General features: G+C 35.8%; 2 protein-coding genes across 2 annotated transcripts; one reads left to right on the forward strand and one right to left on the reverse strand.

Annotated features, from left to right (window-relative positions):
- The first annotated feature begins 249 nt into the window (after positions 1–249).
- Positions 250–6,336, forward strand: LOC132547875 (anaphase-promoting complex subunit 15-like). Its single transcript, XM_060211681.1, has 4 exons — positions 250–369; positions 1,494–1,553; positions 3,261–3,384; positions 5,166–6,336. Exons 1-4 carry the CDS (start codon positions 250–252, stop codon positions 5,168–5,170), a joined length of 309 nt encoding a protein of 102 aa, XP_060067664.1. The 3' UTR covers positions 5,171–6,336.
- Positions 6,337–8,964: 2,628 nt separating this feature from the next.
- On the reverse strand, positions 8,965–20,305 carry LOC132547874 (dehydrogenase/reductase SDR family member on chromosome X-like). Its single transcript, XM_060211680.1, has 7 exons — positions 20,179–20,305; positions 17,687–17,794; positions 17,330–17,398; positions 16,623–16,724; positions 12,705–12,912; positions 11,680–11,899; positions 8,965–9,198 (listed from the first exon to the last, which is right to left on the reverse strand). Exons 1-7 carry the CDS (start codon positions 20,303–20,305, stop codon positions 8,992–8,994), a joined length of 1,041 nt encoding a protein of 346 aa, XP_060067663.1. The 3' UTR covers positions 8,965–8,991.
- Between the last annotated feature and the right edge of the window lie 5,090 nt (positions 20,306–25,395).

Consider the following 25,395-nt stretch of genomic DNA (forward strand, 5'->3'; position numbering starts at 1 on the left):
AACGCGAATTTATTTTCGTATTTTAATTTATAAAGCTAGAGAATGTAATTACTTACATTTAGTCGTAAATTTAACACACGTATGTAAGGTGAAAATGGTTGTATTTGATATAATAACAAACGCATAACATATTTTACCCTTTTTAATTTTTAAATCATCTGAATCATTATAACGTTTTGTATTGAGGAAATTATAAAGCATTATGTCAAGCTTGAAATTGACATTGGCATTTGATAGTTTTCTCCCGAAATGACGATGAAATTCCCGACCTTGCTGCCTGGTGCAGTCGATCCATTGTGGTTTACAGTTGATAGACCATGTGACGATGAAAATGAATTGTCTGAACTAGAAGAGGAACACAATCTATGGGTAAAAAATATACAATTTCGATCAAGTGTCTTATGCATGAAGATCAGAGGGGCACGCGTATGGTTTAACTTTATATCGTCTGGACATCATAACCAAAACACAATAATTCCAGTATTTATACACACTTTGAATCCAACATTTGCATTCTTTTTCAAACTTGGTTGGCATTCAAACATGCAATACTCCTTGACATGACATTGAAAGGCAATTTTATTTGAATTTGGATTTAAACAAAAATCGGTGTCTGTTTGTTATAATCTCAACCTTATCTTTTAATATTTCCCATCTATTTTATATTTTGTTATCGGAATTTTCCTGCAGTAATTCAATAACTTATAAATGACATATTGATCTAATAGCACTGCATGTTTTCCTCAGCGTCATTCTTCTGATTCAGTGGGTTTTGGAATTTCTTTGAATTGTGTTTTTTTCACCTTTCTGATCTTGTCATAAGTTTCAACCTCTTTTACAGATTTACAGACTTTTAAAATAAGCATTTTCGGTGGAATTTCAGTTCCACAATTATTATTTCAGTTCCATGTTTGTTTTCATTTTTTGTCATTAGTACATATACTTTTCTGTCAGCAGGTTAGTTGTTCATTTCTTGATGGATAGCTATCAAAGTTCACATACTTATACAAGAACACAGTATTTGGAACTAGTGTGAATTTCATGGCTCAAGGGTCAAGGTCATTACTTAGTTACTTATTTGTAGAAAGTCGTTGTCCGCACGGTGGTTTCATTTCTTGAGAAATTTTGACCAAACTTTACACATAGGCTATAACATCCAAAACATGTTTGAGATGGACATTGAAAAATCAAAGTCATGGTCACTGTAACTATTTTCAGAAAATAATTTGCTGTTTTTTATATGAAACCTCCAGACATATGATGATATCATTTAGATATTTCAATATTGGAGTTCAGAACATGTTGCATATTTAGTGAAAATTACAAGCACAAGAAAAAAAACCTTTTTATATAACATTTTTCTTTGGTAAAGCATGGACATATATCGACATACTCTATTTATTTTTTTTATGACATACTTTATATTGCATACATGTCTTATATATAACTTAATTGATATATAAATGTAATATGTATTCAATTTTCATTTCTAGCTGGAGAGCATAGCAAAGAAAGACAGTAACATCATACCAATTGGGAAAACTGCTGTTGAGGTAAATCCATCCTGTTAACTCAATAAATTTTGCATGTGATTTGTTTTCATGTAATTCCATGAAGTTATATGTCAACAAAATGAAAAACAAATAAAAGTTTACATAGACGACAATACATGCACTTGTAGATTTTGTTAGCAACATTTATCCACAAAATCAAGTGCCAACAAAAATGTTTATTTTTGGAACTCATGAAATTCAAGTCTCAGTAGCTGTAACAATTAATATCCTTCATCACATATACACATAGATCAAATGCAAAGTGGAATATAACTATTACATTTTATTTGCCAAAAGCAATAAGTAGATACAGTTATAAAGTAAGTTGTATATGATTTTCATAAAATACTTTGAATGAGACAAAATTCGCTTTTCCTTATGTTTGGCTAAGTAATTCACCCTTTCATACAGTAAGGGAATTATCTTACTATCTTTTGTACCTATACTTAAAAGAGAGAGAAAAAGCCTGTTACTTCCGATTTGATGTGTCCTCATCTTCCATATGGTACCAAAAGGAGGTGGTGGGTCACAACAAGCTGGGATGGTTAGATTGGAGTTTTATTAATTTGTATGCTGTCAACTCATACAACTTTGTACTGCTGTATATAAGAAAGAACAACTAGAAGCTTCGTGGATGAAACTTGAAGTTTGCACATAGAAATATCCTTGACTCATTTATTCAAGGTCACAGGGGTAAATTTATTTAACAACCAAAAAAAAATTAACCATCTTCTGATTAACAAAATGACAGGATTCTTATTTGGTAGGTAGGTTCCTTGGAAGAAGCATGACAAACTTTGCAGAAAGAAATTACCTTGACCTATATTCAAGGTCACAGCTACCTAGGTGTCATATATTTCAAAGACTCAAACAACTTCTTCTGGCTATCTAAATATGTAGAATCATCACATTTCTCTGATAGATTTCTGGGGTGAAGACTAACAATGTTTGTCTGGAAAAATGGCTTTTACATATTCAAGCTTACCGAAGAGTCCAAGTTGTTATAACAAAGAGCACCTTCTAACTAAACGAAAGATATGGAGAGTTTGTATCAGAAAGAAGTTAGCATTGTTAATTGTAGCCTTGCATATAATTCAGTTTCAAGTTTTAAAACCTGAAAATGTTAATTGAAATTTTTTGGAGAAGGATTCAGTTGTTGATGAAAAATATGTTAAGCCTGTTTTGTGAGAGCATTGAATATCAGAAATTGGTTAATTTAGAATTTAGAGAAGGCATGTACAGTACTACCCATTGTGGAAAAGGGAATTCTAGGCTTGTTTTAAGAAACAGGGAAATTTTGGACAACTCTTTTAATCAGAATTCAAAAAATGGAATGGGTTAAAAGTAATACATACATGATAATCCCGGTACATGAATAAGTTATGACAATGGTGTGGTTAGATTGATATTGCATAATTTGAAATATGTGAAGTATTGATAGACTAATTTTCCCTACTTGGGGAAATATCCCCATGTTTCAGTATTTCTCCCTGATGGGAAATATGTTTATGTTTAGAGGGGTAACATATCACTTGGGGAATGCTACCCTTTTCTGGTAATAAAATTTGTCAAGATTAATCCCTGCCAGGTGAACAATGCAGGTCAATTTTGCACTTGTACAAAATTAGAAAGTCTCAAATGACTCATCTGCATGGTGTGATTTATACTAATGGGCCTGTTTCTTTATCATTTTATAATATTTCATAGAATCTTGAGGATGAAGAAGAGGATGAAGAAGATGATGAAGGTGATGATGATGATGAAAGTGACACAAATGATGATGATCTTGACATAGATATGCTTGATGAAAGGGATTCAGGAGATGACGCAGGTAAATTGTTAGATTTGATAGTTGGCGATATTCACAGATGATTTGATTTCTCAATAATCACTGTGATCAAAGATAGCATGAAAAAATTTCTCTGCAAATATTTTTGAAGGGAATGAAAAATACCAGAAAAGATTGCAAGCCTGAAGGCAGGGATAAAAATGTATAAGACTTTTTTCCTTTTTCTGTTAAAAATAATGTTTCAGGAAATTTGATCTTAGTTAACTGGCCCAATAAAATGAAAAGATAATGTTTCAGGAAATTTGATCTTAGTTAACTGGCCCAATAAAATGAAACATAATCTATATTTTCCACCTTCCAACCATACTCCACCTTCCAACCATACTTCACCTTCCAAACATACTCCACCTTCCAACCATATTTCACCTTCCAACCATACTCCACCTTCCAATCATACTTCACCTTCCAATCATACTTCACCTTCCAAACATACTCCACCTTCCAAACATACTTCACCTTCCAATCATACTCCATCTTCCAACCATACTCCATCTTCCAACCATACTTCACCTTCCAAACATACTTCACCTTCCAAACATACTCCACCTTCCAACCATACTTCACCTTCCAACCATACTCCATCTTCCAACCATACTTCACCTTCCAACCATACTCCATCTTCCAACCATACTCCACCTTCCAACCATACTTCACCTTCCAAACATACTTCATGTTCCAACCATACTCCACCTTCCAACCACGACTTCACCTTCCAATCATACGTCACCTTCCAACCACACTCCACCTTCCAACCATACTTCACCTTCCATCCAAACTCCATCTTCCAATCATACTTCACCTTCCAACCATACTTCACCTTCCAACAGTAATCCATGTTTCAGCTGTACTCCATCTATTGATTCACCTCCTGATTATACTCCATCTGAATACTCAGTCTTCTGAAAATTCTACACTTCCTGATTCTGCTCCACCTACTAACATTACTCCACCCTCTGACTGTACTCCATCTGAGTATTCAGTCTTCTGAAAATTCTACTCTTCCTGATTCTGCTTCACCTACTGACATTACTCCACCCTCTGACTGTACTCCATCTGAGTATTCAGTCTTCTGAAAATTCTACACTTCCTGATTCTGCTTCACCTACTGACATTACTCCACCCTCTGACTGTACTCCATCTGAGTATTCAGTCTTCTGAAAATTCTACACTTACTGATTCTGCTCCACCTACTGACATTACTCCACCCTCTGACTGTACTCCATCTGAGTATTCAGTCTTCTGAAAATTCTACACTTCCTGATTCTGCTTCACCTACTGACATTACTCCACCCTCTGACTGTACTCCATCTGAGTATTCAGTCTTCTGAAAATTCTACACTTACTGATTCTGCTTCACCTACTGATGTTACTCCACCCTCTGACTGTACTCAACCTGAGTATTCAGTCTTCTGAAAATTCTACACTTACTGATTCTGCTCCACCTACTGACATTACTCCACCCTCTGACTGTACTCCATCTGAGTATTCAGTCTTCTGAAAATTCTACACTTACTGATTCTGCTTCACCTACTGATGTCACTCCACCCTCTGACCTTATTTCATCTTCTGACTGTATTCAATCTGAGTATTTAGTCTTCTGAAAATTCTACACTTACTGATTATGCTCCACCTACTGACCTTACTCCACCCTCTGACCTTACTTCACCCTCTGACTGAACTCCATTTTCCAACTGTACTCCATCTTCTGCATTGATCTGTAGTGTCTGAGAATTTATCAATCTTTTGTACGTTTTCTATTACAGGATGATCTGTGCTATAATTGTTACCATGGAGAGGAAAAGTCAGACTATTTCTAGGATAAAGATACCAGTGGATAGAAATGTCAAGACAAGGGCAGACAAAATGTCCAGACAAGGACAGACAAAGACTTGTGATACACTTGAGTTATCACATGATTAGTTAAGCTGTACATCATGGACTAACTGTTACCTCATTTGAACATGTCAACAGGGTACTATATCTTCCATTAGTAGATGTTTAGAATTTTCTACTTGAACATTTGGTTGCAGCAGTTATGAAGTACAAACTGTCTTTTTACTAACTGCTTATATATTGTACGTAACATAGCTTTGAAAATATTTTGTAAAATTGTGGATGACGTACAACATGTGTGCTGTATATTCTTCATAAATAAAACATGCTTATATATATATATATATCTATATATTTTTTTTGTTCACTCGTGATAAATATCAGGATGTTCCCATACATAATGTATGTACATGTAAACTGGTCCTTGTCACCACTCGCAGCGGCTGCATTCATTTCACATCTATAAAGCAACATTATGTCTCAGACAAGATAAGAGTTTCAGGATTGTCAGGTCTATTGAGCTCATTCCTGGAGGGTTTTGATCAAACATCAGACAATCGGCAATAAGTATAAGTTGACAAGTAACCTCAGTGTGTCCTCTGCTTGCCCTGAATTAACTGACAATATGAATGACTAGTTATCCCTTCATCAGCTGACACATTCCAGCACAGCCTAAATGTAATGGGCAACATCTTGCCTGTTACAGGTCACTCAAGTAGGTTTTCAATAAACTGCAAATCTGTGGTAATGTTTTCACTCTTTAGTAAAATATAGAAAGAATGGCGATCTTGGATTCACTGGTGACTGGTGAGAATTTATAATGGTTACTTGATCCAGATACAACATATTTTGTCAAGAAACATATCATTACATTATCTTCTGACAGCTATTAATGATGTGGATGTCGATGAAGAGCCAAAATCAGAACCAATTCCAAGTCTGGAACTCCTAAATTTATTCAAAATATTCTATATCATACTTTAAGATACAGAGGTCTTTCCCTCCTTTCATTGTGTGAATGTTGAGTGTATCTGGTAAGTTTAATGATGAATCTGTCTATGTAAGGTTTTGCTTGATTGAAATTAAATATTGAAATCTAAATCTTAGTCTTTGTAATCTTTTGGTATTGGTACAAGTACAAACTTCAGTAGTGAAGGTTGGTCCAAATTAATTTGACAAAACTGACAAAAGGGGAAAAATTTTCAGTATTTGTTACATTGATATTTTGTAAATTCTTTTCAAAAAACCAATTTTTATCAATTATTACACTGTTGCTATCAAATGTAGTAGTATCAGCATCCAATTAGACAACACTCGGACAACATCACCATACGACTACACTAAGGGTAGGGAAGGGGGACCAATCTGGTCAGACAACACCACCATACGACTACACTAAGGGTAGGGAAGGGGAACCAATTTGGTCAGACAACACCACCATAGAGCTACACTAAGGGTAGGGAAGGGGAACCAATTTGGTCAGACAACACCACCATAGAGCTACACTAACGGTAGGGAGAGGGACCAATCTGGTCGGACAACACCACCATAGGGATACAGTAAGGGTAGGGAGGGGCACCAATCTGGTCAGACAACACCAACCTAGAGCTACACTAAGGGTAGGGAGAGGGACCAATCTGGTCAGACAACACCACCATAGAGCTACACTAAGGGTAGGGAAGGGGGACCAATCTGGTCAGACAACACCAACCTAGAGCTACACTAAGGGTAGGGAGAGGGACCAATCTGGTCAGACAACACCACCATAGAGCTACACTAACGGTAGGGAGAGGGACCAATCTGGTCGGACAACACCACCATAGGGATACAGTAAGGGTAGGGAGGGGCACCAATCTGGTCAGACAACACCAACCTAGAGCTACACTAAGGGTAGGGAGAGGGACCAATCTGGTCAGACAACACCACCATAGAGCTACACTAAGGGTAGGGAAGGGGGACCAATCTGGTCAGACAACACCAACCTAGAGCTACACTAAGGGTAGGGAGAGGGACCAATCTGGTCAGACAACACCACCATAGAGCTACACTAACGGTAGGGAGAGGGACCAATCTGGTCGGACAACACCACCATAGGGATACAGTAAGGGTTGGGAGGGGCACCAATCTGGTCAGACAACACCAACCTAGAGCTACACTAAGGGTAGGGAAGGGGGACCAATCTGGTCAGACAACACCACCATACAACTACACTAAGGGTAGGGAAGGGGAACCAATTTGGTCAGACAACACCACCATAGAGCTACACTAAGGGTAGGGAAGGGGAACCAATTTGGTCAGACAACACCACCATAGAGCTACACTAACGGTAGGGAGAGGGACCAATCTGGTCGGACAACACCACCATAGGGACACAGTAAGGGTAGGGAGGGGCACCAATCTGGTCAGACAACACCAACCTAGAGCTACACTAAGGGTAGGGAGAGGGACCAATCTGGTCAGACAACACCACCATAGGGGTACACTAAGGGTAGGGAGAGGGACCAATCTGGTCAGACAACACCACCATAGGGCTACACTAAGGGTAGGGAAGGGGGACCAATTTGGTCAGACAACACCACCATAGAGCTACACTAAGAGTAGGGAGAGGGACCAATCTGGTCAGACAACACCACCATAGGGCTACACTAAGGGTAGGGAGAGGGACCAATCTGGTCAGACAACACCACCATAGGGATACAGTAAGGGTAGGGAGGGGGACCAATTTGGTCAGACAACACCACCATAGGGCTACACTAAGGGTAGGGAGAGGGACCAGTCTGGTCAGACAACACCACCATAGGGATACAGTAAGGGTAGGGAGGGGGACCAAGGTCAGACAACACCACCATAGGGCTACACTAAGGGCAGATTCGCTTCAAATGAAATTTTTAACTCCTTCACAATGTAATTTTAAAATTTATGGTTAATCACAACATTTTCACCAATAACTATGAGTTTCTAGTGATTGTGTTTATGAAGTATTCATCATTCTGTATTCTATGTAAAGATTACAGCTGTGTTAATTATCGTAGTTTACAACAAATCATTATGTGGTGTTCATTATTCTGTATTCTATGTAAAGATTACAGCTGTGTTAATTATCGTAGTTTACAACAAATCATTATGTGGTGTTCATTATTCTGTATTCTATGTAAAGATTACAGCTGTGTTAATTATCGTAGTTTACAACAAATCATTATGTGGTGTTCATTATTAGGTAACTTGGCCCTTCAGAAGAACTTAGCTATTTTTCTGTCCTGTTTTACAATTGAAAAAAGGCTGTTTATGAAGGAACCACTTCATATTTGGCCGATAAAATTTGCAATCTGAAATGAGCCTGATTTATATTCAAGGTCACAGGGGTTAAATTTATACAAAAATAATAGCTATTAAGTTATAACCAAAATGGCCTAGAATCTTGATATTTGGCAGAAAGATTAGAATAAATCCCATTTTTGGATGAAGCCTGACAAAGTTTGCAAAAGGAATTCACCTTGGCACATATTCAAGATTACAGGGCCAAATTTTCTGTACAAAATGTCCTAGAATTGAAACATTTGACTGCACAGTTCCTAGGATAACGCTCAACAATGTTTGTGGAAAGAAATGACTTTGACCCATATTCCTGGTCACAGGGGTCAGATTTGTTAAAACGCAATGAATGATTGCATACTGTAATGTTTAAATCTCTACTGTTTGAATCTATATAAATAAGCATAAAAATGGAAATAAAGAAGACATTTATTTTTCTCTGTTTTAGTCTTGGTTTCCGTAAAATTTTTGGTTTACAATGTTTTGCACAATTTCTGTAGATTTCTTAAACAATTCCTCTTGTAAATCTTTATTGTACGATATTCCTTTTGAGGAAACTTGAGAACAATTGTCAAAGTATTCACCACTTCTTCCCTCTAAACTGTCTGATAGAGCGAGAAACAGGATCCCGTCTGCACCCTGTACTGGTGTCTGGAAATATATAAGGAACAACAGAATCAAACATACTTCTTGACATCTAAGAAAGAAATTGTATATTTACAGGCATTTCAAATATTATTAACAAAAACAAACTAAAAAGTAAAACTCCACAGCCTCCACAAACCATGTCCCCTAACAGCCTCCATAAAATATGTTCCCTTATAGACTCCACAAAACATGTCCCCTAACAGCCTCCATAAAATATGTCCCCTAACAGACTCCACAAAACATGTCCCCTAACAGCCTCCATAAAATATGTCCCCTAACAGACTCCACAAAACATGTCCCCTAACAGACTCCACAAAACATGTCCCCTAACAGCCTCCACAAAACATGTCCCCTAACAGACTCCACAAAACATGTCCCCTAACAGCCTCCACAAAACATGTCCCCTAACAGACTCAACAAAACATGCGTCCTAACAGACTCCACAAAACATGTCCCCTAACAGCATCCACAAAACATGTCCCCTAACAGACTCCACAAAACATGTCCCCTAACAGACTCCACAAAACATGTCCCCTAACAGACTCTACAAAACATGTTTCCTAACAGACTCAACAAAACATGTTTCCTAACAGTCTCCACAAAACATCTCCCCTAACAGACTCCACAAAACATGTCCCCTAGCAGACTCCACAAAACATGTCCCCTAACAGACTCCACAAAACATGTCCCCTAACAGACTTCAAAAAACATGTCCCCTAACAGACTCCACAAAACATGTCCCCTAACAGCCTCCACAAAACATGTCCCCTAACAGACTCCACAAAACATGTTTCCTAACAGACCCAACAAAACATGTTTCCTAACACACTCAACAAAACATGCGTCCTAACAGACTCAACAAAACATGTGTCCTAACAGACTCCACAAAACATTTCCCCTAACAGCCTCCACAAAACATGTCCCCTAACAGCCTCCACAAAACATGTCCCCTAACAGACTCAACAAAACATGTCCCCTAACAGCTTCCAAAAAACATGTCCCCTAACAGCCTCCACAAAACATGTCCCCTAACAGACTCCACAAAATATGTCCCCTAACAGCCTCCACAAAACATGTCCCCTAACAGCCTCCACAAAACATGTCCCCTAACAGCCTCCACAAAACATGTTCCCTAACAGACTCAATAAAACATTCCCTAACAGTCTCCACAAAACATGTCCCCTAACAGACTCCACAAAACATGTCCCCTAACAGCCTCCACAAAACATGTCCCCTAACAGCCTCCACAAAACATGTCCCCTAACAGACTCAACAAAACATGTCCCCTAACAGACTCCACAAAACATGTCCCCTAACAGCCTCCACAAAACATGTTCCCTAACAGCCTGTCCTTACAGCCTCCCCTTTTAGCCCCTACAAATTTATTGCCCAAAGTTTGGAACAAATCAATAAATTTTCACAATCTGAAACTTAGCTGTCAGCATCCGTACACTAATATCCAGTTAATGGTGAACCGTAAGACAACAATCAACAGAAGATAAGGTATCACCATAGTAATCTCCATCTCTAGACAATATGCAAATCAAATGTCACATCATAGAAATGTGAAATTATATAATTACAAACCAAATGTGATGTGAGCCGGAAATTGTACAGCAAAGTTTCTAAATACTACGTAATTACACATCCAAGATATACCTGTATACTGATGTTTATACAGTCCTTATCTTATCTTAAAATATACCTGTATACTGATGTTTATAGTCCTTATCTTATCCTAAAATATACCTGTGTACTGATGTTTATAGTCCTTATCTTATCCTAAAATATACCTGTGTACTGATGTTTATAGTCCTTATCTTATCCTAAAATATACCTGTGTACTGATGTTTATAGTCCTTATCTTATCCTAAAATATACCTGTGTACTGATGTTTATAGTCCTTATCTTATCCTAAAATATACCTGTGTACTGATGTTTATAGTCCTTATCTTATCCTAAAATATACCTGTGTACTGATGTTTATAGTCCTTATCTTATCCTAAAATATACCTGTATACTGATGTTTATAGTCCTTATCTTATCCTAAAATATACCTGTATACTGATGTTTATAGTCCTTATCTTATCCTAAAATATACCTGTATACTGATGTTTATAGTCCTTATCTTATCCTAAAATATACCTGTATGGTGATGTTGATAGTCCTTATCTTATCCTAAAATATACCTGTATGCTGTTATTCATACACTCGAGATATAATCCTATTTATGCCAGCAGGGTTGTATTCATACACTCCTGATCTCTTTCTAGAATTCAATTATAAGAGATGGATTCCTTGCATAGAAAAGTATCTTTAGAAAAGTATCATTACTGATAAATATATACAGTACAGTTAAATACAATAATAGTCTATCTAAACATAACCATTTTGTTAAACAGTTGTACAATTTCATTTTGAAACTACATGTATAGAAACATTGTCACGAAAAAAAATCAGTTTCCCTCAGACTTTTTAATTTACCTTGTAGGTCAGCCTAGCTACCACGTCGAGTAACCATTTAATTCCCCAGTGTACATGTCGGTACAGAGGCGTGTTAACAATACCAGGATGGACAGCATTTATAGATACTTTAGAGTTCTCTGCCCTTAGATTTGCATCAAGGTAGTATGTAGCTAATACAATGGCCAGCTTTGAGTCTGCATAGGCTGCATGTGGTGAATACTGCGACCAATGTTTACATCTGTGTGTAAAAAACAGCAATTAATTAGTTAATGTTCAGAGAAATTAATCAGAATATGGAGTAGTGTCCAATGAAATGGATACCAAGAATATAAATTATTGAGGCAACAAAATAAAATGGTCATGATGATTATGTGACTTTGTTTTGAATATCAAATTCTCAAAAACTAATCAGGGTAGCTTTTGATTAATCTTACTTATAACCACAGGATGCCTCAGTCCAAGAAGTCTTACTGACTAACACACCTTATCACTTTTAACATTTGAATCTCAAAATGAATAATCATTTTAAAAAGTTGATTCTACAAACAAAATAAGACGGTTCAATTAACCTATCTGATATAGAATTTGAAATGCTTTGTTTCCCTGGTCATTAACAGACACTAGAGTAGTCTATCAATCAATACATAAGTGTAAGCAGGGATTGGAAATTGTTTCAATTCAAAATTAATCATTGGTTAAAATTTGATATGCTTTACAATATAGTCAATCAATTTCATATTCTGCCAACTGTTTATTCAATACTCACGGAAAGTGACTGTATTTTCTCAATTGCAATAACACTTTTTTTTATATATAACTTTAATCTGAAATATCTCACTTACCAAGAATTAGCATAAGAGGCAATGTTTTTTGGTAATTAGCACCTTTATTATGCTAAGTTTTAATTTTGTTTTTGCTAAAACACAAGAAAATACCAATGATCGGTTTTGGAAAATTACAATCGATTATCTCAAACAATAAGATTATCAATTATGTCTGATCATTGTCCAATCACTATACATGTATTTTGTGGTCTGACTTACTTTTCTCCAAGCATTTCAACATCAATGCATCCAACACTCTGTACTACAGAAGACACATTAATTATCCTGGAGTGTGAGTTATCTGCCCCTGACTCACATAGCTTCCATAGCAACAGTTTTGAGAGATATAAATGTCCCAAGTAATTCACTTGAAAGTGATATTCCATCTCATCCTCAGTCTCTTTGTAGGGCATCAACATTACACCAGCTTTTAGAGAGAAAAAAATCCAAACAAATGAGGAGATACTGTTCTGGAATAATTTGTACCGTCAGTATGATAAAACATAGAAATACAAAAAATATAATTGTAATGAATGAAATTAACAGGAAAAAATAACCACTTTTAATTCATTCTTTTAAATGGCTCCAATATGGAAAAATATGAAATTTAGTCTACTCAATCTAATTCACAAAAATTAAATTCTAAACAAACCTGAGTGTCATTATATCAATAATTTTTCCTATGTCCTTTTCTATATGACTGGTGAATGAGGCATAGTCTGCTAAGTTTGTCAATTGTTATACCAGTAGGCTAATATTGTGATAATCTATTTTGCTTTATTCTCCTGTTATCTTATTCTGTCACCATGACATTGTATGTAAATAATTTCGTGGTCAATTTTTCATAAATTTGCATTTTCATCTAAACTGGTTAAATAAAAGTTTAAATAAAAAGATATCTGATGTTATGCTCCTGTACCTACCTAGCATTGTGTATCCTTCCCTCCCAATCAGTGTGTATCCTCCTGTACCTCCCATTGTGTTCCCTGTATCTATCAGAGTGTATCCTCCTGTACCTCCCATTGTGTTCCCTGTATCTATCAGTGTGTATCCTTCTGTACCAACCATTGTGTTCCCTGTATCTATAAGTGTGTATCCTTCTGTACCAACCATTGTGTTCCCTGTATCTATCAGTGTGTATCCTTCTATACCAACCATTGTGTTCCCTGTATCTATCAGTGTGTATCCTCCTGTACCAACCATTGTGTTCCCTGTATCTATCAGTGTGTATCCTTCTATATCAACCATTGTGTTCCCTGTATCTATCAGTGTGTATCCTCCAGTACCAACCATTGTGTTCCCTGTATCTATCAGTGTGTATCCTCCTGTACCAACCATTGTGTTCCCTGTATACTTTCAGAATATTTTATTGTCATGGTGGTATTGACAGTAGGAATTGGGCAACAGGCAGAGCCTATGAAAGCCCTCTCCTTACAGTGCATAAACAAGTATACAGACACATCAATCAAAATTAGAGATAACAGAAAATAATAATATTAGGAATAAAAATGTAGAAGATAGATTCAAATGGATGATTATATAACAGAAATGCAAAATAGGCATCACCATCGTTTGTATTATTGAGTACCAGAACAGTAACATAAACTAAAAAATACAAATTAGGTATCACAAGATATTACAAGACTGGGTCAAAATGTGTCCATTTGTGGTGGGACAGGCTGCAGGTTCAAACAGTCCATTTGCACATAATCCTGAGCTGAGTCCCTAAAATGGACAGGCGGACCCACACTTGAGACATCAAATACAAATGAGAGATAGAAAAGATAGAAGTATAGAATGGGATGTACATTTGCTAAAATAGGCGACCAGTGTCAGTTATGAATCTCTGAACTATATCAAGAATAAATTTATTCATGTTTGCATCAAGTATAGGAGAACCTTTGAGAAATGTATCAATTGAAGGAGGTATAGAATCACTAAGGTCAGAAAGGGAATTAAAGAGGAGTTGTCTCTGGTTAGTAAAGAAGGGACAGTGGAAAAAGAAGTGGGTACAATCTTCAACTGGGTGGCCACAGTTACAGGCAGGGTTATCTTTAAGGTGGGAATTGAATAAATCAAAATTCAGATTACTTGCAGAGTTTCTTAGTTGACATAAAATTATGTTAGCTTTTCTTTGTCCTTTATATTTGAAACTATCATTACAGTGGAAAGGAGGAATGGTAGTTTGCTGTGATAAAAAAGATTTTTTTATCGCATAAATAGAAGTTAATGAGGGATACAGACAAGATGGGCCATTCCATTCATTCATAAGTTTTGGAAAGAAGCTAGTGCTATATTGACAAGTTCTTGTATGGGGCACATCAAACAATCTATTGTGTCGAAGTGGATAAGGAGCATTATTATTGTTTATAAAAGGTTGGATAGAGTCAAATACATGAGGAGGGCATCTGTTATTTAAAATCTTAAAAAATGGATATTTTGATGTAAGTGTCTTCTTTTAGCTAAGGGTATTAATCCAGACTCATTATATAGAATTGCATGACTGGTGCCCCGTCTTAGGCCAGTAATAATGTGAATTGCCTCTAGTTGAATTGATTCTAAGATGTTGCATTCCCTTTCTGTGCAATTAGCCCAAACAATATCAGCATATTCTAAAATAGGACGAATAAATGTAATATATATTAATTCAAGTGACTTTCTGTCAATTTTATACTTTAACATTCTAAGTACATTTATTTGTTTATAAGCTTTCTCATAGATAGAGTTTATGTGGTTTGACCAATTAGCATGACTATTAAAAGTTAGACCAAGGTGCTTATGGAAGGTAACATTTTTAATAACTGAATCATCAAAGTACAGATTTGGATGCAACATCTCCGAATCAACTCTCCTTGAAAAAAGAAGGGATTCTGTCTTGTCAGGATTAAAAATAATACCCCATCTATTGGCCCACCTAGAAATTTTTTGAAGATCATTAGTGAGTATATTAGCTGCATCTTGTCTATCGCCCTCAATTAAGCCATATAAAGATGTGTCATCAGCAAATAATTTCACATTAGATAGTAAATCATCACCAATATCATTAATATATAACAAAAACAGATAAGGACCAAGAACTGAACCTTGAGGGACCCCAGCCTGTAATGTTTTCCAGTTGGACTTGTATCCATCCAAGACCACTCTCTGTCTCCTGTTAGTTAAATAAGATGAAAACCACTTTAACATGTTATTACTAATGCCATACTTTTTCAATTTAAAAATTGTGTTCCCTGTATCTATCAGTGTGTATTCTCCCGAACCAACCATTGTGTTCCCTGTATCTATCAGTGTGTATCCTTCTATACCAACCACTGTGTTCCCTGTATCTATCAGTGTGTATCCTCCAGTACCAACCATTGTGTTCCCTGTATCTATCAGTGTGTATCCTCCAGTACCAACCACTGTGTTCCCTGTATCTATCAGTGTGTATCCTCCTGTACCAACCATTGTGTTCCCTGTATCTATCAGTGTGTATCCTTCTATACCAACCACTGTGTTCCCTGTATCTATCAGTGTGTATCCTCCAGTACCAACCATTGTGTTCCCTGTATCTATCAGTGTGTATCCTCCAGTACCAACCACTGTGTTCCCTGTATCTATCAGTGTGTATCCTCCTGTACCAACCATTGTGTTCCCTGTATCTATCAGTGTGTATCCTCCAGTACCAACCATTGTGTTCCCTGTATCTATCAGTGTGTATCCTCCTGTACCAACCATTGTGTACCCTGTATGTATCAGTGTGTATCCTTCTGTACCAACCATTGTGTTCCCTGTATCTATCAGTGTGAATCCTCCTGTACCAACCATTGTGTTCCCTGTATCTATCAGTGTGTATCCTTCTGTACCATCCATTATGTTTTCTGTATCCATCAGTGTGTATCCTTCTGTACCAACCATTGTGTTCCCTGTATCTATCAGTGTGTATCCTTCTGTACCAACCATTGTGTTCCCTGTATCTATCAGTGTGTATCCTCCTGTACCATCCATTATGTTTTCTGTATCCATCAGTGTGTATCCTTCTGTACCAACCATTGTGTTCCCTGTATCCATCAGTGTGTATCCTCTAGTACCAACCATTGTGTTCCCTGTATCTATCAGTGTGTATCCTACTGTACCTACCATTTTCCCTCTACCTACCATTGTTAATCAGAATGTGTAAAGGGAGCCCTCTAGCAAGGAAATTGTCCACAAACTTGTTAACAGATTCTAGAGAGGCTAGATCCAGCAGCAGGAAATCAACTGAAAACAAAAATTGTTTTTAAATTGTTTTCCAAATTTAAAAGAAAAAAAACATTATTTTAAAGTAAACTTAGAATACTCCTACACACAAGCACATTTTATAAGAATATACATACGGCTCTATCCTTGTAGCGATTGACTAATATCAGCTATAGTTTAAACAGGGTACTTATGGATGTAAGAAATCAGTAATGTGATAACTATAAAGTCTTTGGCAGATGTATATAATTATATATCATTTTCAAAAGGTTCATTAGTTAAAGATGATCTTGGAGTTGACCTCATCATATTTCAGTGCATACTTAAGATTTAGGGATGAAAAAATAGAAAATTCATCTAATAATGGTATCAGGAAATTTTCTTGATTTAGCAGATTTCTTCGCTAGAGTATCACAAAATCATTAATTACAGATCAAATATACAGTAAATTCTTAAGGAATATCAGGATTCTGTCCAAATGTGGTCCGAAGCATCCTAGGGTGAAGCAAATCCATTTTTCAATATTTTCAGAAGTCTGGTACTTCTATTATTGTTCTTCAACATTCCTCTGTTTACAATAAATTACAATGATGATTATATAATATATCATTTAACTCTTGTTGTACCTTTGGCATTAGGAAATTCTTCTCTGATTTTGTTAATTGCCATCTTCCCTTCTGTGACACATTTACTGGCTGGAAAATGCAAAAACACTGCACTGACTTACAAGGTCTCAGTTTCTATACATACATTTATAAAAACAAGTCACATGGACAATGGATAAATTTAATCTTCTCTCGTTTTCAGATAATGTGTTTGGCTCTGGTTAAGCTGGAATATTTACAGAGAGTAGAAATTAATATATACATTGTACATTACATATATGTCTCTGCGAAAAATGACTGGAATTCTAAAATAAATCCATTTACAAATACAAATACTTTATGGACAAAAAATTCAGAGCCCTACCAGACAAAGCTCACCTATAAATACATGGACATTCTTGGCTACTAATCCTTTGGAAACTTCAAACCCTATCCCACTGGAGCCTCCCGTCACTATGGCTACTTTTCCTGTGTGAAGATGTAGATCTAATAAGAAAAAAGGAAAAAACAACAGTAATAAATCTGGTAAAAGTGTATCTTTCTATCTTTCATTTCCATCGACGTAGTAAATACAACAAAGTGGTTAAGTCATAAACCCATGAACAGGAGATCCCACTGGGATCTTGGCACCCATCATTGTATGATCTTTATTTGTTCTTTAGAAGTTGGATTTTCCTTCTTTTCTATTTTTTCATTCATAGTCATATGAAAATTGAGTATACCTCTCAAGAAATAGTGATAATGATCCCAGGTAGTTCAGTCACTTAAAATACCATTTTTAGAATTTTTACTAGTACTTTCCAATAAATAGAGATAATGATTATTCATTATCAGAATCCACGATGACACCTGCTGGCCATTTTTTAATTTGTCCGACAATGCCAATGCAATATGAAATCTGAGAATGATCCATCATTTATTTCTCAAAAAACAGCAATAACAAGAGGCCTACAGGGCTTGTATCACTCACCTGGGTTTGTTTGGTTATACTTGTTGTATCCAAATTAAAGGAAATAGGTTTCGAAAGATTTATATCTGTAAATTTATCTAGGAGTCCAACCCGAGTCTCTGACGTGATAATCCAAGTCCATACTAACACAGCCAAAGAAGCATGTTCCATCATTTGAGTGACAAGAGAAAAAATCTAGCACATAAACCTTCCATAACTTCCCTCTTCTTCATACCATCACAATGTAATAATACCCTATCACTTAGTATTAAGGTTGTTTATACCAGGTAGACTGGGTCACATGCACAGAAATATAGATATACAGTTCTAACCTGTGTTTCAGAAACTTTTATCATCTTCATTTCATATTGATAATTAAATGTATTGCTCTTCTGGAGTTTTGTTATAGGTCAAGAAGTACTTGCTCAAACACAATATCAACTCTGAAATGGTTACTATTAATTGAACAAATATGTCAAATATGTAAAGATTTGATATGTTATCACAACCAAACAATATGACATGTTGATGACAATATTGATGACAATGTTAATGACACAAAGCTTTACATTATTGGACCCTGTAAATACTTTAATTTTACATTATGGGACCCATTGGGTTTAGCAGTAAAGTTGAAAAGGACTCATGAAAATAAATTATAGATTGAACACTGTATAAGTATCATTTATGAGTTTGCTCATATTACAAATTAGCAGAAAGAGAGAAAGAAAAGAAAGAAAAAAAACAGTGAATAATGACAAAGATAGTACAGAACTTCAGTTTTGTCTGTGATACAAGATGGTTATTCACTTTACGATTAATTAGTTGTCTTCCTCTGACCAGCTGGGAGGCATTTCTAATACAAGAGACATGGTACATTTGTTACATCATTAGCTTCTGTCTCAGTGTGTAATTTGTCTTGTACTGATATTAGACACCAAGTGATGCCATGCTCTTTCTGATGACTATAACTGTAAATGGAGGTTAGCAAATTGGATCACAGAATTTGGAAATGAAAATAACTGAATTTTGTTTTGCAATTTTGACAAAAGTATGTACAAGCAATGGGAATCTATTTGTGGTTTATTTATCTCAGTATCGGGTTAACATCCAGTAACATCTTACTCTTGTCCTTGCCTCCAACAAGATTTTGTCTTCAAATAATTTCAGGCATACAGATAAGAGATTCTAACAATTTGCTGTAGTCTTTCCAAACCCCTAATGCTTGGTGTTGTAATCTGAACAAACTCTGACAAGAGCTGTGGAGAGTTTGCAGTTGGAGACTATAAAGGTTACAATATTCAAAAGGTTGAGGAGTTCTTCTCCTTCCGCTTAGAGGATAATGACATCCATCACAAATGATGATTTTAGTCATGCATTCAAAAGATTGACACTTTAAATGAGTGAAATTAAAGCCCCACCTTACATCAATGGTGAGTTACATTTCCATTATCAAGTTATTTTCTGGTATTTCCCTGTACATATTAATATTAGTAATTGGGTCATGTACTGTTATATAAAAATATGACGTCTTTATGAAAATGTTTGAAAGAACTTAATGTTTTCTTTTTCAAATGATTATGCATTTAAGTAACTTACTGATTACTTAAAGCAGTGACTGTCCCTCAAATACAGGACTTTTAACAACATTTAACTGATTTGTTTCAAAATCTTAGAAAAAAAACAATCACAGAACATTACAAGTCTCAGTGTTGAAAAGTGTATGTTGATGTTAAGGTATCGTCATATATTTACATGTGGAGATTTACATGACCAGGCTGTTACATCACGTGTTCTACCATCAGCTGATCATTCAGAGAACGGTAACTGTAGCCACAACAACGTCCAAACGTAAGTAAATATTACATCTTAATGGTTCACTCCGCTTTGTTTTCGAGTGTCATTTGGAAATAAAACCAACCTGTTGCAGTTTTGTGTCTCTGCAAAATTTGTCTTGCAAGGGCCAGTCCGCCAACGACATACATCTTTAATAAAGCCCATATTATATACAAGGTGCCTGTGAAACACTTCAAACGCGAAACGGCCATCTTTGTTTGGGAGTTCCCTTTTCAGCAAGGCGAAGGTCACATTATCATATCTATTTATAGACGCCTACTCCGAATGGGAATTTCCCAAAAGGATATATTTCTTTTCATTTAAATGTCATTAAATTTGTTGTCTAGCATTCGGAAAAAAGACTGATCATTCACTTTTAGACAGTAAGAGACATACCGGTTCCATTAACAGAAACTTTAATATTTTGTTTTTTTTTATCAAAAAAAAAAAAAAACGGTAAATATGGGGATATGAAACAATGCCAATGAGTCTTCTCCAGGGGCGTAGCTAACCCAGCAGAAATGTGTAAGCCCAGGCGAGTGGTCATGAATTTCATAATTTCAAAGATGTTTTGAATCGTTTACTGAGACAGTTTTCGTTTGTTTATTTAACAACAAACTTCAACCCCTGATATTTATTTTCAACCTTAGTTTTATAATTTTGTCCGACATACTCTATGCACGGAATTTTATGTGTAAGCCCGGGTTTTTTCTTTCTATAGAAGCTACGCCCCTGTTCTCTGTCGTGCCTCTTTCCTCACAGTGTCTCAGCTTTCCTCACAGATCTTAAGACTTATCACTATACACTCTGACAAAGTGAAAACGAAGGGCAGTAACTCCGTGAAATCAGAATGATTAACGTGTATACCGGGTACATACGTATTCCTCTACGTCTGACCGATCAGATCTCGAGCCATTCTGTCGGCCAGTGAGAAATGAATATGTTTTCTCACAAACATAATAATAATAATAATGGAGAAAAATTGATAAACACCATTAACACACCCATCGTTAACGCTTTTTAGTGTTAACTGTAACACTTTCTCTCAGTTTAACTTTTAAATGTGGTACTTCATGGAAAATAAACTGCATTGAGTTTGGCGAAAGAGTCATACAGTTTTATTATTTCAACATCTTTGTCCCTACTCTATTTGCCAGGTGGCGCTTTTGCCCCCTTCCTTCAAATAATGAGTTAGTTTGTGTAATTATTTAGAGAACGAGAACGTTTTTATCGTAATATTACATGTCTAAAATCCCTTTTTGAAACTGTTGAGATTTGTAAAATTCTACATTACCTGAAAGATGTTGGTCTATTTAATAGACCATGACGTACCATTTCAATCTTTCGTGTTAACATACCCATTTAAGATTTTTAACGTTGGTCTTTTACCTTTTGGTTTGTTTAATGTTATTTCCGTTTGGATCACGGTGTGTTTTACCGTTTGATGGCCCTAATGACCTTTAATGTGTTGACGGGCCGTTCAGAATGTAATAATAATAATCTAACCAAACCGTAATTGTCATTGTCGGTCACTTTTCCAGTACCTAACCAAACCGTAATTGTCATTGTCGGTCACTTTTCCAGTACCTAACCAAACCGTAATTGTCATTGTCGGTCACTTTTCCAGTACCTAACCAAACCGTAATTGTCATTGTCGGTCACTTTTCCAGTACCTAACCAAACCGTAATTGTTGTTTACGCTGCTTTGCTAGTGTTAAAATCGTCATAAAATTACTGGCAATGTGCATGTTTGTTTTGCTATAGAAAACAAAATGTATTTTAAAAATACAAGATATAACAAGTAAACAGGGTGATAGCCATTGTCTATCACTGGCGGACCCGGAGGCCGCGAGTGTTTGATGGATGAATACGTAGTAGTGGTCAGGACAAGAAACACGAAGAAAAGAGTGTATGTTAGTATTCCTTTTAAAAACATGCCATTTTTGGGTGTCGTGACAAAGTTACATTACATAAGATAACGAAAAATGCAAATTTATTTGAATACATCATAGATCATATGATATGACATCATTGTATATATTCTAATATGCTTTTTGATTTTCTAGTATTCTTGATCTTATTTAAGTTTCCCTCGAACAACTCACTGCTGCGAACATCGAACTAAAGCGCCATTGCTACTTGTATTTGAGAAAAGGGAATTAGCAAAATTGACTTCCGTGTTGTCAGGGTTTTCATTTAAAGGTTTCCTTCAATGACAGACGGAAGATAATGTAATCATGCAGTCATATACAAGTAAGTTAATTTCAAAATGTCATTAATTTGGTCGAAGAGAGTTTGCATTGATGGTAATAAAAGCCTGCATATACATAATGGATGAAACTGTGCCTCTTACCTGTTAATAAAGCCGTTGAATTATTCGGATTATTCTGGGCGAGATAGTAAATGTATAAACGTTTACAAGCGACCCGCGGCTGGGTGTCGGCATTCTTTCTGTGTGCGGATATGATCAGGATTTGTTTGTACAATTATCGAGTTTAGTTATGTATTGCTCATACGGGGCAGGTTTGAACGTTCATCGACATCAAACCAATGGAAAAAAACCGCGGGATTCAGGAAACGAGAAATAAGAAAAAAACATATGAAATTTAGTGAATTTCAATTTTCAGCTTGTACTTCAACGTCTTGAAGTGTTGTTTAATCCGATTAAACATGTATCATACATGAATACTATAATCAATTTACCATTTCCTCTCTGGTCACCAAATAACCCATTCTAAACTAAAGAACGCCATCGTTCAGTTGTTACGCTTTTTTGCCATGAAAAATTACAAAAAAGATGACGTTTGGTACAAATATTTGATTGTGAACTTTACTGAGATGTATTTCGTGAAAGAAACATATCCAAATCAACGAGGTCATATATAGAGGACGAAATAATAAAAATGATCGAGTTTCTGGTCGAGTTTGTGGTAAGATGTTCTAACAGTTTATTAGCATACTAACATCTCTGAAATGAAGTTGATATTAAATGATATATGTTCATTTCTACGTTTTTGTTAAACCAAGGAAAGTATAAAACTTCGCCATTTCTGGTTATTCTCTATCAAATTTTGCAGCTTCACCTTCTGTGCGAGAAAAAAGCATTATGCTTAGAGCAAATGTCGTTTAACATTATGGGTCGTTGCCCATAAACAGCAGTCATTCCAAGAGATTGAATAGATTCTAAAATCTGGTAAGTCAGATTGATTAACTTTTTACTTAGACCTTCAAACATGTGTTTTGTCTTTTTTTGTTACTCTAACTTTTCCTTAGTTCATTCATTGTAATGCGGTGACAATATTTTATATAAAGAAGTATGTGTCGTTAAATGGAAACAGTTAGTGTATCATTAAATCAAAGTCTCCAACACAGGGTCATGTTTCCTACTTATAACATGTCCTATTAAGTAGTTAAAATCATGCATGTATTGTAACTAGCATGCTTATCTTTACATTGTGATGTCAAATATGTAACAAAATACTGAAAGATAAAGAAGTTATGCGATCTCGAACTTGAAAAACATTTTTTAATCATTTTTTTAAAGATATGACAACTTTTTGCGGAAGTGAAACATGTACTTCCGGTTCTAGCACGCCAACAAGTTTTTTTTGGGTCATTATACTGTCTTCATACGGTGAAAATTTCAGAAAGATCGAGAATCGATAAAATTGTCATTTTGGGATAGGATTAAAAATGCCATCGTTCCTTCCTGCAGGGAAATCACAAGTAGATTACAGGCAAATGAAGATCGCCGATGTACAAAAAACTCGCTGGGTCGTGGATTCATACCACGGACGCATGAAGAAATGGATTTTCTTCAGAAAAAAAATATCATCCAATGTTATGATTCCAGTTATTGGCAAACTTGTGCGGATTGTAACGGCGAGTCTGAATGCATTTAGAGGTCCAAACTACAGCCAAGATCCTTTTCGAGAACAACGTGACATCCAGATGGCACAGCGTATGGTAAGAATCTCGGGCAAGGACAATGAATGAAACGCAAGGCTAGAAGCCTCCCAGATCCTTTTTCCTAAGTTAGATTTGGAATATCTGGAGAATTTGGCTTGCGGAACATACCAGCTGAAGCTTGCACCCGGATATATCTCTGAACACCAGACAGATGGTGGTGATTACGAGATCTGGGTGTACCAGCATGCCAATGATATCCGCAGAGGTCAAATACGATCTCGCTACATGTCAAGTATAATTCTTGGATTTAGTTTATTCCACATGGATCAGAGGATCCAGTCCAGGCATATTATTGTGTATGCCCTGCAGGAAAGAGAATGTGTGTTCATGTAGCATCCGTTCTTTATTATCCTGGATACTACGTACATTTGGCAAATGTCAAAGTGCTACAACCTTCTGCCAGAAAATTTAAAAAAATGCTTCTTGTGAGCATAGTTGAAAAAGACAATGAAACGCACTTTTTGATTTGTGACTTTCAGTTTTTTTACAGAGACTAAAAAGTCAATTTTTAGAGAAACTTTAGTAAATGATACTCTGATACAAATAAATATATTCCAGCAACTGTCTAACTGCACTTTGGTACAATCGTATTTAACAACACACTGAAATTGGATTGGTTCAAATCAAAGAAATCAAGAGTTGAAAGCTTTCATACAATGTACATTCCTTATGCTTAGGTTCATATTCAAACATCATGGCCATTAGTTATCACTACAGTTAACTTAGTTCACAGATTATCAATTTCAAGTCTCTGTATCCATTAAAAGCTCTATTGTGAACAAGAGACAGAATTTGGTTTATTTCAAAACATCACAAGCAATTAGAAGGTTTTACAATATCGAATCATGTAATTAACTCAACAAAATTCACTGAAAATGTTTCTGATGACATAATAGAAGTAATAGATAATATGTCAAAAAAGAATGATTGATTAAAAATCCAATAGAAACACAGACCTGTAGTTTTTGGCATTTTTGGAAAATAGACCACGATGCATTTTGACCTTAAAATGACAATTTTACCGGTCTTCGATTTTTATGAAATTTTCACCGTAGGAAGACAGTATAATGACCCAAATATTCTGTAAAAATTGTTGGAGTGCTAGAACTGGAAGAACGTGTTTACTTCCGCAAACGATTGTCATATCTTTAAAAAAATATTATTTTGTTACATATTTGATATCACAATGTAAAGATACACATACTAATTACAATAAAGTATCGATTGATGCAATATTTTATCTGTTTAATAGATCTTTGGACCAAGAACTGAACCTTGGTGTACACCTGTGGCTGACTTCATTTAATGGGTTATAGCACAGGCCCCTTGGGTC

The sequence above is a fragment of the Ylistrum balloti genome, unplaced genomic scaffold (assembly GCF_031769215.1).
Source record: "Ylistrum balloti isolate Yb309-2 unplaced genomic scaffold, AGI_CSIRO_Ybal_v1 Utg369986, whole genome shotgun sequence".
In the NCBI taxonomy this organism is placed as follows: domain Eukaryota; kingdom Metazoa; phylum Mollusca; class Bivalvia; order Pectinida; family Pectinidae; genus Ylistrum; species Ylistrum balloti.